At 44.1% G+C, this 21,218-nt stretch overlaps 1 protein-coding gene across 1 annotated transcript in view; it reads right to left on the bottom strand.

The window, feature by feature from the left end:
- CORO2B (coronin 2B) overlaps positions 1-21,218 on the bottom strand; it is a 60,732-nt gene that overhangs the window by 16,999 nt on the left and 22,515 nt on the right. Inside the window, exons 3-4 of the mRNA XM_087972972.1 lie at positions 16,208-16,408; positions 2,392-2,508 (exon numbers count right to left, since the gene is read on the bottom strand). Of these exons, the coding sequence (XP_087829098.1) occupies positions 2,392-2,508; positions 16,208-16,408 (318 nt within the window). The remainder of the gene's footprint in view (positions 1-2,391; positions 2,509-16,207; positions 16,409-21,218) is intronic.

The following is a 21,218-nucleotide window of genomic DNA, read 5'->3' as shown; positions in this document are numbered from 1 at the left end:
GAAGGAGGGAGGGAAGGAAGAGAAGGAAGGAAGAGAAGGAAGGAAGGAAGAGAAGGAGGGAGGGAAGGAAGAGAAGGAGGGAGGGAGGGAAGGAAGGAAGGAAAAGGCCCTGCCACCGAGTGGTACAGGACCACTTGCCCCGCTGTGCTCCCTGGGAAGCTCCTCCTCCTCCTCCTCTTACTGTGAGCCCCCCCCTTCCCATTGCTGCAGGGAGACAGGTGACCTTGGGAAGGGGGGGGGGAGAGAAGATCTGCTGTTGCAGCCACTCTCAGGGCAGGAAGGTAGCCAAGCATGAAAGCACTTCATGGCTTCCTGGCTTCAGGTTCACGGAGTCCCATGAATTCCCATCTTAGGATCGGACAGGCACCGCTCGTGATTTAACACGGGGTGGGGCCCAACCCATTTGGGTTCACTTAATAAATTCTGGTTCAAAAACGCATCGCTCGGTGTTTCGCCCAAGGCGGGCCCCGCCCACCTCAGTAGCCCAGTTTGGAGCTTCTAGTGCAGGAGGGGCTTCGAAGAGAAGCCAGCAGCACAAAGAACCATTTATCCTATACCTGGAGACGCGGGTTCAAGTCTTTCAAAGTCTTGAGACCATCCACCAGGACCTGTGAGGAGTTGGCACAGGGGCATCGGTGGGAGATGCCCACAACCATGCAATTGTCACGACCCATTTTCACATGTGTTGTGTGCATGGTAGGATCGCACAGTCATGGCTGCCATTGGGAATGTTTGGTCCCCGGGGAATATCCCTGGGAGGGCAGAAATTAAAAGGCCCGTCTTTTTAAGACAACCGCATCCTTTACTGGGAGCTCTCACACCAGACTTTGGATGCGGGGAAATGGCTGATTGGTCCTAAATTGTAACCTGTGACCTTCCTGGGCAGGGAATCGCCTCTTGCCCTGCCAGCAAAAATGCTTGGGGAAAGGAGGATCCTTGGCAAGCCAAGATAGCTGAAGTTATATTCAGCGCTCCAACCAATCCACCCTCATTCCAATCAAAAGTCTCTAGCCGCAACTCAGAGAGAAGTAAATTGATTTATTAGGAGTGGCCATGTTGGCATAAGCTGGGTGCAGCCAATACTAAATTACATCATACATTTCCCCCTTGACCTTGGTGTTCCCCCCACCCCCTGGACGTGACTTCTCCAATGGGACACATCGGTCTCCAAGAGTCATCCATCATGCTCTCCAATAACTTTCTTATGCTCCGACAACTTTGGGCTACCGGGGTGATTATCTAGGCATTTAAGGAATGCCTTGTTTTCCCCCCACTCCCTTTTTCTGGCAGCTAAAAAGACCAAAGGAATATATTTTTTTAGTTGACATTAAGTCACACATGGCTGCATCTTCTTTTGTCCTTCTGACTCCTTGGAGGGTCCCTGATCTTCAAGCCCCAGAGGCTCATGATAATAGCAACAGCAGACTTCTATACCGCTTCCCAGTGCTTTACAGCCCTCTCTACGCGGTTGACAGAGTCAATGTATTGTCAACAACCTGGGCCCTCATTTTACTGACCACAGAAGGATAGGAGGCTGAGTGTCAATCTTGAGGCCCGCCAGGATCGAACTCCTGACAGTGGGCAGAGTTAGCCTGCAATGCTGCATTCTAACCACTAGGAGCTGCCTCTCATTTCAAGCAGGGTCTCTTCTGCTCTGCCTTATCACGGCTTTGAAACGACTTCCACAGTTGGACCGGGGGGCCTCTCCTTGGCACCCAGCAAGATCCAGTGCCTGAACGGATGAGAGAGGAGGAGAAGGAATCCCACGAGGCAGGGAAGGGGGGGAATCGGAAGGACCAAAGCCCTGGTCTTCTCCAAGGGCCTCAACTCTCCCCTCTCAGTTATTTGTGCAACAAGCTCGTTCATTGTCTTTCATGGGACAAAACCAATTGTTTTTTTTTTTTAAAAAAAACCGTTAAATGTCAAATCACATTAGAAATGCCACCAATATTTAAAACCTGGGAGAAGGACCGAGGAAGCAGGGGTTACCTGGCAGAGGAAAGGGGGGAGGGATATGGTGCCACTCGCTTTTTCTCCATCCCTCTCTCCCCCTCTTTCTCTCTCTCTCTTTCTCTCTCTCTCGCCCCCTCTCCCCCCCCTCTCTCTGAGAATGGAGCTGGAGACGGTATCCTGCCATCCCAAATAAAGAATGATCAATCAGTAGGAAAACGGGGTGGGGAATTTTCCTGCAGACTTTTTGGGGGATTTTCCCAGGGTCTCCGGTCAGAGGGATTTAAAATTATGAGTTTGGTGGTCCCTGAGGTCCAAAAGGTTGGCGACCCCTGCGTAAATCACGAAGGAAGAGGTTCACCAAATATGGAAAGGTCCTGGTGTATCACCTCTCAGCGGTTAGCTCCCCAAGATACTGTTTATGCAATCACCCTTACTTACTGAAGTATCTTCTGAGCAAGAAGCGATGATGTTTTCAATGAAAGGGTTCCACTTAATATCAAGCACGTTGCCTTGGTGGCCACAGACTTTGGGGTAGTTTGGTTCAATTCGGCCAGTCTGTAATAAGAACAATCAAATACCCAGGATCATGAAAACCTTACCTTCAATAGGATAGCTTGCTCTTATCAATGGAAAATCAACACGAAGAAGACGGGATGGATTTATTGCAGTTAACTGGTAACTACGTCTGCTTTGCACTCTTACTCAAAGATAGACACATTCTGGAGACCGAATTTATGACATTTAATTAAACAAGAAAGAACGAGAGGATATTAAGAAACAAAGGGAGCTTTTTCCCCAACGCCATCACTCCGCTAAACCAATAATTCCCTCGACACTGTCCAACTATTTACAAAGTCTGCACTACTATTACTATTAATGTTCTCATTGCTCCTTATCACCCATCCCCTCCCACTTGTGACTGTATGACTATAACTTTGTCACTTGTATCCTTACGATTTATATTGACTGTTTCCTAGTATGATTTGATGGCTTATTGTACCTTATGACTATCATTAAGTGTTGTACTTTATGATTCTTGACTTTGATGAATGTATCTTTTCTTTTATGTACCCTGAGAGCATTTGCACCAAGACAAATTCCTTGTGTGTCCAATCACACTTGGCCAATAAAGAATTCTATTTTATTTCTATTTCTATTCTATACTCTTTCTATTCATTTTGCAATTCTATTCTATTCTATTCTATTCTATTCTATTCTATTCTATTCTATTCTATTCTATTCTATTCTATTCTATTCTATTCTATTCTTATTCTATTCTATTCTTATTCTATTCTATTTGTAATAATCAGTATTCAACTAGAAGGGATAATATTAGTATACATGTATTCCTTGAGTTATGACAGTTCAATTAGCGATTGTTCAAAATTATGACACCCCTCCCCCCGCAAAAAAGTACTTATGATCCAGTCCTGAAATTACAGATATGGAGAATGGACCTGGAAAGCAGGCTAGTGGGGTGGGCAGGGAATAGGGATTTTGCAGTATCCTTCCCCTGCCATGCCCACAGCACCGGTAGTAAAAAAAAATTTGAATCCCACCATTGGTTGGGATCCTGACAAACCCTGGTGCTTCATTCATCTCATTTTGCTAGTCTTTCCACTTCAGTTCCTTTACCGATACTTGCAAATTAAGCAAGGAGAAGTAAGCATTTATCATGTATTTATTTACCAAGCTCCACTAACTACCAGTTGTTACTTAACGGACAACCAGCCCTAAAGAATGCTGCGTCACATTGAATGAATTGGTAGTTTTATCTTCTATTTATAGATCTTTGACAGTGTTTCCAGATAAAATTCAAGATGAAATTATCATTACATTGGATGTCACAGTATCCTTTATACCTGTAAATCCAGAACTAGCAAAAGAATCCATGGCAACAGAGCTACGCAATGCACCCGACCTAGCCAAATATACCGAGATTGAAATACCCAGAATCGTGGACCTTACCAGCGTCTGCCTGACACCTACTTTCATTTGGATGGGAAGAAAAACAGACATAATCTATAACAGGGGTCTCCAACCTTGGCAACTTTAAGACTTGGGGACTTCAATCCATAATATAGTGTAAAGATTGTAAAAGCCGTGGCTGTAGGAGACAGAGCACATCCAGGAATACCAGCTAGTAGTTGGATGACATAATAGAAACTCTTTAATTTCACAACTGGCAAACTGTGAGCATCCTAAGCCCAACTAAATCCAGAGACGCTAGAGAATTCCTGGAAGTTTGGCATTCAGCAGACACATAAAAATAAACCACATTTACACAATATTTAAAAGAGACAACAGAAAAGCTAAGAAGGCAAAACCACACCCCACCAACACAGCAGGGCAAGGTACTGGTATTTAAACAGGGAGTAAACCCCATCCTACTAGCACTGATAATGTTACCTCATTGGGTAATGAAATGTCTATAAGCCATCAGCCAAGTTCAGAGGACGCCAAGGGACGCCCACTGGATCCAACCCTGAGCTATGCATGTTCTCTTCCACTGATACTTGGGGCATGCAGTGGGATCAGAGGGTGGACTGGTTAGGTTTGCCAAAGCAGAGAGAAACAAAAGATCATCATCTCCTTTTAAAAACCCCATAATCCCTTGTGGCGTGACGTCTGGGCAACTGAACGGAGCTGAGCGTTTACTGGCCGGATGCCCTTCCTGTAGCCAATGCGGAGTTATATTCAGCAGATATATTTTCAACGTGCCCAGAGAGATAAATTATCTGCTTCTACCTAGGATCGAACTCACAGCCTCCTGTTGTGAGGCAAGAGCTCCACCTCTAAACCACCGCATCACTCTAAGAGAAACAGAAGATGATGTCATAGATATGGCAAATTGAACTGAATTCTTTATTGTCATTGTATGTATATACACAGTATACACATACAACGAAATTCACATACCACCCAGAGACCAGACTCAACATGCACACACACATGACAATCCCCAAACACACACCCCACCTGCCAAAATTCCCCACCCCCTAAAAACACACCAGCATCCACACAACAGACCAAGGAATCCTGTCCAACAGCTCACTGACGGTGGTCCTTAAGTTCATTGTTAAGTGCGATTATAGCTCTGGGATAAAAACTGTTCAGGAAACATGTGGCCCGAGTTTTACTTGCTCTGCATCTTCTGCCAGAAGGCAACAGTTCATAAAGATTGTGAGCAGCATGGGAAGAGTCTCTGAGAATGTTGTGCAACTTCCTCAAACAGCAAGATGTGAAGATGTCGTCCAGGGCTGGTAGCTGGAGCCCGATGATATTCTGGGCAGCTTTAATGATTCTCTGTAGAGCCCTTTTGTCCGCTACAGAGCTGCTCCCATCCCATGCAAGGATGCCGTATGTCAGGACACTCTCAATGGTGCTGCTGCAGAAGTAGGACAATGAGACAGATTTATCTTCCTGAGCATTGTCAGGAAGTACAGAATTGGGCAGAATCGAGAATTTTATGGAATATCCTTGAAAAACTATAAGTTGGTGAGCATTTACAGTAAAAGCAGGCTCAGTGGCATCTCACTAAGAAAGAGATCAAACTGGAAGAAGCCGCTTGGGCCTGGGCCTCCCTCCCACACATCTCCTATCTTAATCCCGAAGATCATTCTCCTGACTCTTGATTGTTTTCCTGAAGATGAGTTGCTGGAGAAAAAACTTGAGATGTTAAGACATTTCCTGATTGGCCACTGCTGTGAAAGATGCTGAACTGGGTGCGGCCACAGTGGGCTGGCTGAACAGGGATGTCCTTTGTTCAGATCAAATGGAAATAATGTTCTTCCTGGCAATTCACACACTAATAGGAGAACACAACACAGGAAGTATGGCTGTGCGCCTCCAGATTACAAAAGAAAGTGCTAGATACAGTCCAGGCATGCTTATTTCAAAACACACATTATTCTCAGGCCTTCTTCAAACAACGCACAGCCAAAATAAAGCATCCCATATATCTTACTCTCTGAATCTTAAATAAAAACTTATCTTCACAGAGCAAAACTATCTTTAACAGTTGAAACATTGACCAGCAGAGGGCGCTCTTGGGCCTGGAACACATCTAGTGAAACATTCAACTTATGGCATAATCAAGAACTGGTTGATGAATTTACTCTGTGTGGTTTTCTGGTTCCTCTCTTCCACGCCCCCCAACAACTTTCCGGAGAGTTTCAGGCATATATAAGGATAGGTGCTCAACCACGCTTGTTAATTGGTGAATGCAACAAACACAGAGAGCATTTAGAACGGGTGAGAGACACACCCCTCACAGGTGTGGGAGGCAAGAGAAGGCAAGTGGCTTGCTGTTCTGTACTCCAGCTGTTGCTTGGTTCCCCCAGTGTTAGGTCTCTAAACCAGGGGCATCTGTGGAGAAGAGTCAAAAAATAACCAGGTGGCTTTTTTTTCCACACCTGGCCTGTGGAATGCTTACATCTGGCCACCCTTGAAGCAGCGAAAGGCTGGCCTGCGGTGTCTCTGCCTGTGAAAAGGGAGTTCGGGAAGGCCATGTGTGTTTTCGCCGGCAGAGGGTTGCAGGAGGCCATGGCAGCTGAAAACGAAGCTCGGGAGCCCGTTTTCGCTGGCAGTGCTCAGGCCTCCATAGGCGCCCCCGACATGAGTCAAGTCGAGCTAGCCACACACACCCCCGGTCATCACAACCCTTATGCACCCCTCAATGAAATCGAGTTTGACACCCCAGATGAATTACCAAAAAAAAAAAAAAAAAAAGTAGAGGGCTTGATCTTGATGCTTTTGACCACCCATGGGTGCCTGGATTGCAATCTTTATTATTTCACTCCTTTATTATTTCACTCATAAATTAGGAAGAGAGGAATATATGAGTCTCTTTAGGAAAACAGAAATGGATTCTCTTCTTCTTCTTCTTCTTCTTCTTCTTCTTCTTCTTCTTCTTCTTCTTCTTCTTCTTCTTCTTCTTCTTCTTCTTCTTCTTCTTCTTCTTCCTCCTCCTCCTCCTCCTCCTCCTCCTCCTCCTCCTCCTCCTCCTCCTCCTCCTCCTCCCGGAACATCCAGGAGGGGTCTTTTTCGCCTTCCCAAGGGTCCGGAGGCTTCTCCAGGACTTCTGGGAGGGCAAAAACAGCCTTCCCCCGGTTCTGGAGACCCATTTCCCCCATCCCAGAGCCTCCACGCAGACCCTGCACTTACCTGCATCGCATGCAGGGGTGGGATTCTCAAGGTTCGCACCTATTTGCTAGAACCGGTTGTTAACACTCTAAGCAGTTCGGAGAACCGGTTGTTAGAAGAAATTACTGGCCTAATCCTATAAGGAAGGAAACATTCTGGTGTTGCTTACAGAAACTGCCTCTCCATTAACCCTTATTACATTCTTGGCAGGACTGGACTTCCTGTCTCAGAACTTCTCTGGAGTTTTTTTCCCCTCCTTTGCTGGTACTTTGCTTTTGTGGAGTGACCATTCAAAGTTACAATGGCACTGAAAAAAGTGACTTATGACCCTTTTTCACACTTAACGACTGTTGCAGCATCCCCACAGTCATGAGAGGCCAGGCAAAGAGATGCGTGCCTCGATGTGAGTGATGTTGAGTTGGCCATGCCCAGCCAGTCACATGACCACCAAGCCACGCCCACCAACTAAGCCACACCCACAGAACCAGTTGTTAAAAACTTTGAATCCCACCCCTGATCGCGTGGCGACTCCTGGGAGGGGAGGGGTGGGCGGGGCCAGTTGGTCAGTTGAAATACCAGTTTGGTGAACCAGATGAAAACCTAACATCCGGTTCGCCTGAGTCCGTCCAAACCGGTAGAATCCCACCCCTCCCCGCAGGCATGAACTTCTGGGCCCTGATTCTGGAGGCACCAGAGCCTGCAGCTTCCCGCAGCAGTAGAAGGAATATAGTTTTTTTGGAGAGGCAGGAAATACTGCCTTTCAGCCACTCCGTATGTTTTTTTCTCACCTCTATTGAGCTTTGAGAGCAGCTGCAATTATGGGGAGGGGTTTTTTTTCCTCTTTTTTTTGCTCCTTCCCCACAAAGATGGTGTCTCCCCTCCATCTGTTCCCTTCCTTCACTCAAACTCTCTGCAGCTGTTGCTGCTACTATGAGAGAAAGAGGCTTTTACTGCCAGAAGCGGCAAAAGAAGGATCTCGGGGCGCTAAGTAACTTTCAGTTCCTTGCATGGATAAATGATTTGAGAACTTGCTTTCCCCCAGGGAAGAGAAGGACCAGGGGAGACAGCACAGCCGCCTTCCAATATTTGAGGGTCTTCCACAGAGAGGAGGAGGAAGGGGGTCAAGCTATTCTCCAAGGCACCCGAAGGCCAGGCAAGGAATCATGGATGGAAAATGAACAAGGAGAGATTCAACCTGGGAGTTAAGGAGGAATTTTCTGACAGGGAGAACAATCAATCCGTGGAACAGAAGTTGCCTTCAGAAGTTGTGGGAGCTTCATCCCTGGAAGCTTTCAAGATTGGACTGCCATCGGTCAGAAATGGTGCAGGGTCTCCTGCTTGGGCGGTGGGTTGGACTAGATGACCTACAAGATCCCTTCCAACTCTGATTATCTGTTATCTGGTACAAAGACACCCCCTTGCCATTTTTCAAGGATAGCAATGCATCGTGCTGTCCCCCTTCTGCCCCTGGCAGTGGATGGGCTTACCTGTCTTTTCTCCTTCCCCCAAAGTCATGTGATCACACCTGGGACACTTGAACGTTTGCAACCTCCTTGCATTTTGGCTGTTGCAGCATCCTGTGGTCAATTTCATGATGGTTTTGCCCAAAATTGGCATTTACTTCCAGTTTTCAGCATGCAACATGAACCATCGGTTCACTTAAGGGCTACAGCGTTGGTCTAACAAGCAGGGCATTCACTTTTGTGGAATCCGTCACAAAAATTGTACAATTGGGTTGATCCTGTGGGTGACTTGCTTTATGACCATCACCGCTTACAACCATGATGGACAGGTTCTAACATTATGGTCCTAACTCGAGAACTACCTGTAATCACATCTAACATTAAAATTCCGCATGGTTGGTTTTTTTTTATACAACAAAGACTCTTTAGCTGGAAGACTCTTATTATTCTCTGGTGTAAATCGAAAGGTCAAGTAAGGCAGAACAAGAAGCAACAGGTGGAAACTAATCAAGGAGAGAAGCAACTTGGAACTAAGGAGGAATTTCCTGACAGTGAGAACAATTTAACCAGTGGAACTCCTTGCGTCCAGAAGTTGTGAATGCTCCAACACTGGAAGTTTTTAAGAAGAGATTGGACAGCCATTTGTCTGAAGTGGTGTAGGGTTTCCTGCCTGGGCAGGGGGTTGGACTAGAAGGCCTCCAAGGTCCCTCCCAACGCTGTTATCCTGTTATTCTTGAGCTGTGTCCATGCTTGTGCAGGCTGCCATTTGGCCCTAGGCAAAGCCTTCCCTCTGACTGGCTGGTATGGGGATCCTCACACCTTTGGGAGCTGCTCTGCAGTCCTCTTGGGCGGGAGGAGGAGGAAAGTGGCTTCTTTGATGCCAGTTCTTTCAACCCATCATGATCCCTGACTGTGGGAAATACCAGCTCTTTAGTTCTGCAATGTGGACAAGGCCAGGTCTTCGGAGGCCAACAGCAGTGGAGCGGAGTCTGAGCAGGGATGGGAGGGGAATTTAACTATCCTTGCCTTGCCGATCACCCGATAACTCCAAAACACGTCCTTGGCATTCCAGGAACGGCTCTATTGCAAGAATTCCCTTCTAAAAACTTCTCTTCCTTGGGCTGCAAACTATTTCAACAATAGGCAAGTTCCATTTGGTGCATTCACACAACATGGTTCTGTGGGCAGGGTGTGGCTTGGTGGGCGTGGCAGGGGGAGGTTACTGTAAAATCCCCCTTCCCTCCCCACCCCACGGACCTGCTTTCCAGCTCTGTTCTCCTGTGCAAGGCAACCAAAGAAGACCCAGCCGATCAGCTGGGACTCGATGGGAGGCAGAGAAGAGATGGGGTTGGCCGGTTCTCCGAACTACTCAAAATTTCCACAACTGGTTCTCCAGAACTTGTCAGAACCTGCTGAATACCACGTCTGGCGCATAGGTGCTGCTTCTGGGTGTGCAAGTGTCCACTGTAGCCTTACCCATCTGGCCATCTCTAACCAGAAGTCTCAAGACTGCAATTCCCAGAATGCACAGCTGAGCCTGGGAATTCTGGGAGTTGTAGCTTCTATGCTTGCCGTCCCAATTCCAGACTGGCAAAGACTGGGAATCCCAGAAAAATAACGGCAAGGAGAAGAGGAGCTCTCCAAAAGGATCCTGGGTCAGGAGGCACGTTTTAGGGGAGCGTTTTTTGAGGGCCTAAGGAAGCCCCTGACAATTGGTTCCCAGGCAGAGAGGTTTCTGAAGGCAGCCTCTCCTAGGCAACCGTACTGCATCCAAGGGAAGTGTGGTAGGCGTCACAAGCCTTTTGTAATGCCATAACGGGTCAACAGGATTATGGGTTTTGCCAGACGTCATAGCAGCAGCATCGCCCTCGAGTAGACAAAGCAGCCATCAGATTCGCCAAAGAGGCTGCCACAGCACATATCGCCCCCATTCCGCAAACCCTGAAGATAAATGCTCAGCCCAAGAACCAATCAGAACCCATCCAGGAGGAGGGATGAGGACCATCCAAGCACAAGCCCAAAGGCTCCCTCCAAAAATCTTCTCTGCTAAAATTCTCCTGTGCTAAAATCCAAGACTTCATTCGGTCAACGCATGACTTGATGAATCACTGGTTTGCCAAGGCTCTGCAGGTGTTGAGTTTACCTGGAAATGTGTCCGTCCTATTGCTGCCTTCTCTTATTTCCTTTCCCGAACACCGTCTTCTTTTATGTCTCTCTATGGTTTTAGGAGATTCATTAAGAGCCTTCCTTGTCCATAAGACTGCACTGTCACTTAGGTAACGGCTCTAGTTGTAATTCCGGGCTGGAGGCAGGAAACTCCAACATTGCTCCTGTCTCTTCTTCTAGACAGGGACTGAAGGACAAATCTTGGGTGAAAGGCTAAGCCCCCCCCCCATTCCTCCCCTCTCGACTAAAGTTTATAGGTAGAAGAAAGCTTTAAAAGGATGCAAAACTTTCTCACAATAAAATGACTGAAACAAAATTTTGGAGAATTGAATCAGAAAATAGTAGACACAATATCAATATCAATAATGATATTTACTTCTGTGGATAGACTGGGACCAAAAGATGTTTTGGAAGAAATGACAGGTGTACAACAAACGTTATCTGACAAGATAGAATTGGCATTGAAAGTAGATTTCCGAAACTGACAGACCAAGAGATGACCTGGGAAAGGATTTTTCACTGGCTCTGCAGAAGAAATTGTTGATTTAAAATTCAAAAGGTGATGATATGATAAACCAAGAGTGTGACCTGGACAGTGTCCCTGTTGGCTTTATAAAAGAGGATTGTTAAAGTCTTAAAGAACTAAATGGGATGGGACAAAGAAGAAATGAAATGAAATCTTCAATACCTGAATGAATAAACATTAAGAAAAAGGACGGAATATAAAGTTGGTTAATTTGATACGAGTTGAAGAGATAAATATTTGTAAAGGAGCTGAATAATCACTAAATTTGTTTATAGTTGTGTTGAAGATTGGAGGTCACTTCTGTATATATTTCTTTTTTCTTATACTTTTTACTCCTTCCTGTTCTCTTTTCTTTAAGTTTAGTTTGACACATGCACACACATGTATACATGTATGTATGTATTCTATTTTTCTCTGTCTGCTTTTATGATGATTCCCGTGACTGAAAGAGGCTTGCATCATGTGCTATAGCCCCAAAATATTTTATCACACCACTCGTTCCTTGTTCTACAACAGACACTGAACTTCACTGCTGGTCTGTTGTGTTTTGAACGTGGCTGACTTCCTAGAGAAGGAGAATCCAACCCAGGATTTCGCTTCTGCCTTCCCTGGAGGGGTCATAGACTGAGTCGAGGTTCCCTGGATGCAAACCCCTCTGATGTCCTCCGCGCTGGCAGGATGGAGAGGGAGCAGCAAGCTGTTCTGTTATACCGAGTGCAGAATATCCCGAATTCTTTCATGGCGTTTCTGCATTCATTCCCAAACACCCAGAACTGTTCCATTCTCCAATTAATTCATCAGTTGGTTCCCTAGATGAAAGTTTCCTCAGTACCGTCTGTAACTGAACTGACTGCAGATGAAGAGAAGTACGTTCAGCATTTTAATTGCTCAGCCCAGTTTGGTTCAGATTAATATTCTAGAAGGAAGGAAATTGATCTCAGCCACCCCGCCATCTCGTTCCCTTCGGCTCTTCTTGTCAGCAGCTAAGGATACAAATCCTGGCTTTTGTGGACAAGCCCCTCCTGGTGGGACATAACTTCCCCTAATCCTGACACTCCACTTTCAAGTTAGTAACAGGCAGCCCAGCCCTATGCCAAATCAAAGCCCTTCCAGACAACTACAAGATTGTCTGTTCCTTCTTCTTCTTCCTGCTGCTTTCTCTGCCACAAAAACATCCCCTTTTTTTCTGAGCCAGCAGCCCCAGGCATGTCTTGAATGAAGGGCCTGGACATTTTGACCTTCCTTCTTTCTTAGGTGGCTTTGTGTCTAAGGAATCCATTGTCTCAAGCTGCCATTCAACCAGGCTTCTTCTCCCTGGACCAAATAGGAGTTAGTGGCCAGCTTCCATTGAGGGTTGCATAGAGTTTAGACAAACAGATGAACAGTGCTGATAGGTGATGGATGAAGAGATAATGATAGATGATCAAGAAAGAAAGAAAGAAAGAAAGAAAGAAAGAAAGAAAGAAAGAAAGAAAGAAAGAAAGAAAGAAAGAAAGAAAGAAAGAAAGAAAGAAAGAAGAGAGAAAGAGAGAGAAGAGAAGAAGAAAGAAAGAAAGAAGAAAGAAAGAAAGAAAGAAGAGAAAGAAAGAAAGAAAGAAAAAGAAAGAAGAGAAAAGAAAGAAGAAAGAGAAAAAAAGAAAGAAAGAAAGAAAGAAAGAAAGAAAGAAAGAAAAGAAAAAGAAAGAGAGAGAAAGAGAAAGAAAGAAAGAGAGAAGAGAAAGAAAAGAAAGAAAGAAAGAAAGAAAGAAAGAAAGAAAGAGAGAGAAAGAAAAAGAAAGAAAGAAAGAAAGCGAGAGAGAGAGAGAAAGAAAGAAAGAGAGAGAGAGAAAGAAAGAAAGAGAGAGAGAGAGAAAGAAAAAGAAAGAAAGAAAGCGAGAGAGAGAGAAAGAAAGAAAGAAAGAAAGAAAGAAAGAAAGAAAGAAAGAAAGAAAGAAAGAAAGAAAGAAAGAAAATAGAAGAAAGAGGGAGGGTAGTTAAGATTTGGGCACATACTTTTCCAAAGAACGAAAGTCTTTCCCCAAATCCTGGCAGGCGGCTGCCCCGTGTCCTGGCCCAATTGAGGCTACCACCCTTGTGCGCAGGAGGATCTGCAATGGGTTCTTTGCCCTCATCCTTGTCTGACCCTGCCTTTGCAAAGGAACTGGCAGCTTTTCTGCAGGAGTTTTTCTTTTTAAAATATCTCTGCAGTTGGCTTGCAGTGTGCTGAGTGGGTGTTTTTTGGCTCCTGATTAAGTACATGGAAGCTGGGATTTTTAAAAGAAAAAAATAAAAATAAGTAGCTAAGATTTCTGATCTCTTGGCAGGAGAACATATTCCCACAAGAGAAAGAAATATCGTGGCTGGGGGTGGGAGGAGAATCATGATAAGGGAATCATTTTCATAAAAAAGCCAGTAAGAACATAATGTCAAGGAAGTTAGATTTCTGAGTTTAATCTGTTCTTTTCAGTAGTTTCTAGGTTACCTTAATTTATTTTTGCTAAATATAGAAGCATATTAATTAGAAAGCTGCTCACTTCAAGAGGCTTCACCTGACTGCAAAGGAGATAAACTCATTTTACTTTCCCAATCCGCCAATTAATTATGAAAAGGCCTAAAGGGATGGTCATTTTCCCCAACCGCTGACTTCAGAAACAGCTTTCCCTCCCTCCGCTTTCAACACAAAGGAGACAGTCCTAATGGTCACTGGTTATCCGGGATTGCAGGAGGGATTTTCTCCATCTTATTAGGAAGGGCTAAATGTTTATTTATTTTATTGATTTACTTTGATTTATACCGCCACCTATTCACCCACGGCTACTCAGGGCGGCTTACACAATGTAAAAATCATATTTAAAACAAAAAATAAAAACAATAAGAACTAACAAAAAGAATCAAATAAATTAGTAAAGTACAATAGAACAAAATTTGGGAAAACAAAAAACAAAACAAAACAAAAACCAACTCCCACCCTCCTACCCCGACAACAGCGGATCCCACTAGCACCACAGTTCAAAGGCGTCAATTGTTCTTCAGTCAGCCATTCTTAGTGTCCATCTCTCACACCCATACATCATTATAGGGAAGACGATTACTCCAACTAGCCTGCTTTTTGTATTTATACCAATATCTCTGCTGTTCCAGATGTTATTCACGTTACCCTCTGCAGTGTGGCTGAAGCGTACCTTGTGTTTGTGAGAGGAGTGGTTCCAAGTGCTTGGAAGCAAGACCCTCACCCAAGGCTCAGAGGCCATTCAGCATACAGGCCATAGTTTTAATCCAGGCAGCTTGAGTTAAAAATAGCAAGTGGCCGAGTGGTGGTCAAGTCTCCTGAGCGCTCCTTCCTGGCACCAGTGATGATTTATTTTTTTATTTTTTTATTTTATTTTGTCAAGCGATTATAAGATAACAGGTATAAGTATAAACATAGTTATGAATACATGAAATGGATACATATAAGAAAAATAAAAAGAAACAGTAGGACAGGGACGGTAGGCACGTTGGTGCGCTTATGCACGCCCCCTACAGGCCTCTTAGGAAAGGGGTGAGGTCAATAGTAGACAGTCTAAGGTTAGAGGTTTTGGGGTTTGGGGAAGAAACCACAGAGTCAGGTAGAGTATTCCAGACATTGACCAGTCTGTTCCTGAAGTCGTATTTCCTGCAATCAAATTTGGTGCGGTTTACCTTGAGTTTGTATCTATTGTGTGCTCTTCTATTGTCCAGAGATACCATAAGATTTTAGTTTTAGGAATAGTTTGTCATGTACCACTGAATCAAAGGCTTTACAGAAGTCTATGTAGATTGCGTCTATTGCTTTGCCCTGATCGAGCTGTGTAGTCCATATGTTTTTGCAGTGTAAGAGTTGCAGATTGCATGATAGTTTTTTTCTGAAACCAAATTGTTTGTTAGAGAGTAGGTTGTTTGTCTCTAAGTGGAGGATAATGGATTGGTTAATAATTGATTCCATGACTTTACAAATGACGCAGCATAAAGAGATTGGTCTGTAATTTTCAACTATGCTGGGGTCTCCCTTTTTGAAGATGGGGATGACCGTGGCCAGTAACCATAGGTTTGGCAAGGAGCTGGTCCTGAAGGATTTTTAAAAGATTATGCTTAGAGGTTCAGCTATGGCAGTGGATAGCTTTTTAAAGAAGTAGTCACATATTCCGTCCAGTCCAATAGATAGAGACGGTTTTAGATTGCGTAGCCAGCCCCATGGCCGCTCCTAACAGATATGGTGATGCATGGTGGGATGCCCATTGAAAGTCTGTTGGTAGGGGCATCAATGCACTCTGGAGAGTTGCAATATAGGTGCCATGAAGCAGCTGCTTTGGTCAACAGACAGAGGGGATAGTAGGTGAGAATTCAGTCCATCTCGGATCCAGGCTATGGGGCATTTTTCACTGAATGTCATAGCTTTGGAATTGGGTCATAAGTACCTTTTGGAGATCCATTGCAACTTCAAACAGTTGCTAAGCGACCGGGGATAAGTTATGTTATATTCATGTTATGTTATCATTCTCTGACTATTCTGGGACATGGGTAGCTGCTTAAAGTGACCTGAGGAGTATCACACTGCACACTGTTGCTTTATCAAGAGCTCTTTTATGGAAGGCCCTCTTTCACAACAGCTTCTGTACAGTATTCATCCCTCTATTTTTGCCCAGCATTCAGACAGTGACTAGCCTTGGATGGCTATTATGTAGTGTCCATCCCCACCTCATATGTTTCACCCCCTCCACAAAAAAATATTTGCAGAAGGTAAAACAAAAGTAATTTCTCTCCCAGACTGAAAACTGAGATGAACCAAGTTCTGTTCCAATAATAATAATAATAATAATAATAATAATAATAAGAAGAAGAAGAAGAAGAAGAAGAAGAAGAAGAAGAAGAAGAAACTCAGCATAGTTATCTTGTTTGCTGTGTACACTGTCGTTTTTTGTGTATATAATAATACTTTCAGCAAAGTGTCACTTACTTGTTCCAGTGGAATGACGAGGAAAGCGCCCCCACCAGCACTTTCTGTTACTATGGCGAGGAATCTGGTATTGACTGCACAAAAATGGTTGTCATGGACATTCCTGGTAATTGGAATCCCGTCAAAGCAGTGCTCTCGATTGGCTACTTTGCCGTAGACATTTCGAAACTTGGAACTGCGATATTGTGGCCGCCATGACATCTGCCAAGGAAACACACATTGTGTGAGCAATGCTATTATGTACGAGTAGAATCTCACCACTGTACTCTACTTTGGGTGCGACAAGCCCCGAGGAGAGAGAGCCTTCCAACTGAAGCAGATGAAAAGAACCAGAGAGTTTGGGCCAAAAACGTCCTCTGTTTCCCACAACTCTCAGGCAGAAAAATGCAGAGTTCAGAGGCATTTCAGTTGGGCTTGGCGAGAGGCCGCCTAGAAACAGTCCTGCCCTTCTGACACCGAAGTTTCAGCAATTTAAAACAATATTTTTTTTTTTTTTTTTTTTTTTTTTTTTTTTTTTTTTTTTTTTTTTTTATTTTTTATTTTTTTTTTTTTTTTTTTTTTTTTTTTATTTTTGGGTTTTTAAAAAAAAAAAAAAAAAAAAAAAAAAAAAAAAAAAGGGGGGGGGGGGGGGGGTTTTTTGGTTTTTTTTTTTTACCTTTTCCAGCCTTTTTGAAAGGGGGGGGGGTATTGGTTAACATTTTTATTTTTGATTTTTTGGGGTTTAGAAAAACAGCATCCCCATCAAAGAGAAGAACATCCTTCCAACCCACCAGAAGGGCCTCAACCTGAAGTCCCTCCTCACCTTAGATAAATATTTAAGAAAAAGCCAGTTCAAGGGGTTTAGGGGGCCTCCAATATGCCTGGGTATCCGCAGGAAACCAAAGCTAACAAAGCAATATCAGACTTGTCTCCAAGAAAGCATCTGTGGCCCTCATAAAGGAAGACTCATAGTTCTGAGTGCATTTAGATATTTATGTTCCACTTCTCTTTATAAAAGAAAAGTCAAAATGACCTACTGAAAAGGCCCAGCCATGAACCTCACTATCACAGGAATACTATATAATAACAATAAAACCTAGAATATTGTAATTTGGCCTTAGGCATGGAGAAAGTCTTCAGCCCACACTGAAAGCTTCATGGAAATCATATTTTTCAGCCACCTGTGAAAACTTAAGAGAAGAGAGTTCTGGGCCTAAACATCTTAGGCCTTTAACTTTCACAATATGGGTGGGAAGCACCCCTGGCCAAATGTATAAACACTGGATTTTGGGACGAGGTAAGAGCTGCCTGAGCACAAGGGAAGGGCCACGTGAGAGAAAACAGGCCTCTTAATAGCTTTATGCCAGATTCTTTGATGTTGGCAAGATCTGCAATTTGAGATGTGTTTGGAAAGAGACCGGAAGGCAGTGCAGATCAAACAGGGCTGAGGACTCCATGAGCCAAGCCAATATCTCACTTGCTATCAACTGAAATGTCACAATGCTTCTTGAAGCAACGTTATAAAGACTATTACAGGGATCTAATCGGGATATGATCGGGATCTTTATATCAATAAATATGCACCAACTGCATCCTTATCTGATGCAGAAGAACCTGGCTTCAAGTCATTCATGCCCTCAGGACCACCTGGCTGACCGACTTCACGTGGGATTGATTGCCCTTCAAGACTCTATGGAAACTGCAACTGGGCCAGGATGAACAGCCCACCTATTTGATAGAAGCGCATAGTGAGAGGAGCACAGAACTCTGGTTTTGCAGGTCCTTCATTGGTCTTTTAGGGAAGGGCTGCCGATAGGAGCTAAGATTAGGGAGCACTTTCCTGCATTGGTGCTCTTTTGCTCTGAAATGGCTTCTCTTCACAGAACCGAATTAGAACGCCACAGAAGATCAACAAATAAATCAAATGGCTGAATTACATGATCCTGTCACCAAGCTTTTCCTGTAAGCCTTATCTCAAGGAATGCAAACCACTCTGGCATTTGTTTATGAGAGTTTTGTCCTATCTTATTATTCTGTAAGTCACTCAAGGTAGTGAACGTATCCAACACACCCGTCCTCTTCCTCTTTTCCCCACAGCAATAACTCTGTGAGGTGGGTTAAGCCGAGAGAGAGTGATTGGCCCCAAGTATTTCAGCAGCAGCTCCTTAAAATATCACGCCTCCTTTGAAGCGGAGCTTCTTGTCCCGACAGCATGGATACCACCACATGGTTTCCACAATGGTCCATTCTAACCATTGAGCCCTGGTGGTGCAGTGGTTAGAAGGCGGTATTGCAGACTGACTCTGCTCACAGCCTGGAGTTCAATCCTGAACAGCTCCAGGTTGACTCAGCCTTCCATCCTTCTGAGGTGGGTAAAATGAGGACCCAGATTGTTGTGGGCAAGAGGCTGAGTCTGAGAAATGGTTAGAGAGGCTGAAAAGCACTGTGGAGCAGTATATAGGTCTCGGGGCTATTGCTACACAATAAATAGTGGTTTTTCTCTTTTTCTGGGATGCTTTTTCAATTTCCCATCCAAGCCTATAGCCTCAGGGTTTCCTGGTGGCTTCTACATCCATGCATGGAGAAGAGGCAAGGTCCCGGTCTCTATGCGCTCTACCACACTTCCTCTTTTGGAAAAGGATCCACGTAACAAGCAAAAGTTGCTTTAAGTTACAGAAAAAGATCATTAGTCAGTCAATAGTCAGTCTCCCCAAATATCATGTTTAAAACTATTGATTTCAGAATCCAAATTCATGTTTGCTTAACTGTCTTTTTTTCACTACTGAGCGAAAACAACTCTTTTACGCCACACTAAGGGAAGAGTTTTAATGCTCTCCACCCAGTGAGGTGTAAAATCCGAACACCTTCAGACTCTGCCTTGGACAGTTTGGAAAGGGGAAGAAAGAATGAGATGAAGGCAACACCATAAGAACAGAACAGGAAAAAATATTCCAGGGTATGTTTGTGATATGGTTAAGTAGAGACACGACCTAAATCAACCAATATAGCCATTCAGTCTAAACAACTGATTTGCAAGGATGCTTTTATTCCACATCTCTCTCTCTCTCTCTCTCTCTCTCTCTCTCCCTCCCTCCCTCCCTCCCTCCCTCTCACAGACACACCCCTCAGTTAAATACCCTGCCTTTTGCTCTTAAACAGCAGAAGACTGGGTGAAACCAGGCTTAATAGCAATAATCATGAGAGGGATCTTGGAGTCTTAGTGGACAACCAGCTAAATATGAGCCAACAGTGTGCAGCAGCAGCCAAAAAAGCCAATGCAGTCTTAAGTTGCATTAACAGAGGGATACAATCAAGATCAAGGGAGGTACTAATACCACTCTATAAAGCCTTAATAAGACCACACTTGGAGTCCTGCATCCAGTTTTGGTCACCACACTATAAAAAGGATGTTGAGACTGTAGAAAAAATGCAGAAAAGAGCAACCAGGATGATGAGGGGACGGGAGACTAAAACATACGAAGAACGGTTGCAGGAACTGGGCTTGGCTAGTCTAGTGAAGAGAAGGACCAGGGGAGACAGGATAGCAGTCTTTCAATATTTGAAGGGCTGCCACAAAGAGGAGGAAGGGGTCAAGCTGTTTTTCAAAGCACCCGAAGGCCAGACAAGGAATAATGGGTGGAAACTGACCAAGGAGAGATTCAACCTGGAAATAAGGAGAAACTTTCTGACAGTGAGAGCAATCAACCCATGGAACAGAAGTTGCCTTCGAAGGTTGTGGGAGCTTCGTCACTGGAGGCTTTCAAGAAGAGACTGGACGGCCATCTGTCAGAAATGGTGTAGGGTCTCCTGCTTGGGTGGGGTGTTGGACTAGATGACCTACAAGGTCCCTTTCAACTCGGATTATCTGTTATCTGTTAAGAACAAATACAAGAGAATGTGTAATTTGGGGGGTTGGCATAGTGCTGCACCCTCTGGGCTTCCTGTAAACAATGCCAATCTTTTGTTCTGGAAATACAAGCAGAAGCGGTCTGGCTTCTGGTTTCTTTAGAAGGCTCTTTGGGGTGACAAAAGCCAGCGGGCGCTAGAAGTGCTTTGAAGGAAGCTAGGAGAGGTGGGGGCCTCTTTCATGGGATGAATGGCTCCTTCAGGGGCCCAAGAGGAAGAAAGGCCACGCAGCACAAAAACAGTCCTTGGGCTCACATGAGAGCTTCGAGACAAAGAGAGCTCTCGCACACTAAGCCAAGGGTCACAATTTTCTTGACACATGAAACAAAGGAGGAAAAAAAGAGAACCAGCTCCATTCAAGACCCCAAACACCTCAACTCTGCCATTTTCTGCAAACCTCCAAAGCCTGGTACTGGATTCATATTGTATTATTTAAAATGAGGCTCTTAGGAAAGAAGGAAGTTAAATTCCATTTGTTGCTGAAGGCCAAAATATCAATATATTACAATAGGAGGGGGGGGGGGGGGGGGTGGGTTTTTTGGTTTTGTGTGTGGTTTTTTTTTTTTTTTTTTTTTTTTTTTTTTTTTTTTTTTTTTTTTTTTTTTTATTTTTTTTTTTGTTTTTTTTTTTTTTTTTTTTTTTTTTTTTTTTTTTTTTTTTTTTTTTTTTTGGTTTTTTTTTTTTTTTTTTTTTTCGGGGGGGGGGGGGGGGGGTCTCCTTCCAACTTTTCTGTTTTGGGGGGGGGTTTTTTTTTTTTAAAAATTATGCCCAGAACTTGTGAATCTTTCTTAATTCCTAGACTGCTGCTCTTCCTATTATTCAGAAGTGACCATGCTCCAAAATGTGGGTGAAGGACTACCGGAGAGATGCAGTCAAGCCTTGTGCTGCAGCTGCCAAAAAAGCCAACAGTTCTAGGGTGCATAAACAGATGGATAGAATCAAGACCACGGGAAGTGTTAGTACAACTTTATAAGGCCTCGGTAAGGCCACACTTGGAATACTGCATCCAGTTTTGGTTGCCATGATGTAAAAAAAGATGCTGAGACTCTAGAAAGAGTGCAGAGAAGAGCAACAAAGAGGATTAGGGGACTGGAGGCTAAAACATATGAAGAACAATTTGCAGGAA

This window comes from Notechis scutatus, chromosome 11, assembly GCF_049901735.1.
Source record: "Notechis scutatus isolate UNSWTSFEM ecotype Mainland chromosome 11, rNotScu1.2, whole genome shotgun sequence".
NCBI classification, from domain to species: domain Eukaryota; kingdom Metazoa; phylum Chordata; class Lepidosauria; order Squamata; family Elapidae; genus Notechis; species Notechis scutatus.
The sequence above is the reverse complement of the archived record's forward strand: the minus strand, read 5'-3'. Positions and strand labels throughout refer to the sequence as shown.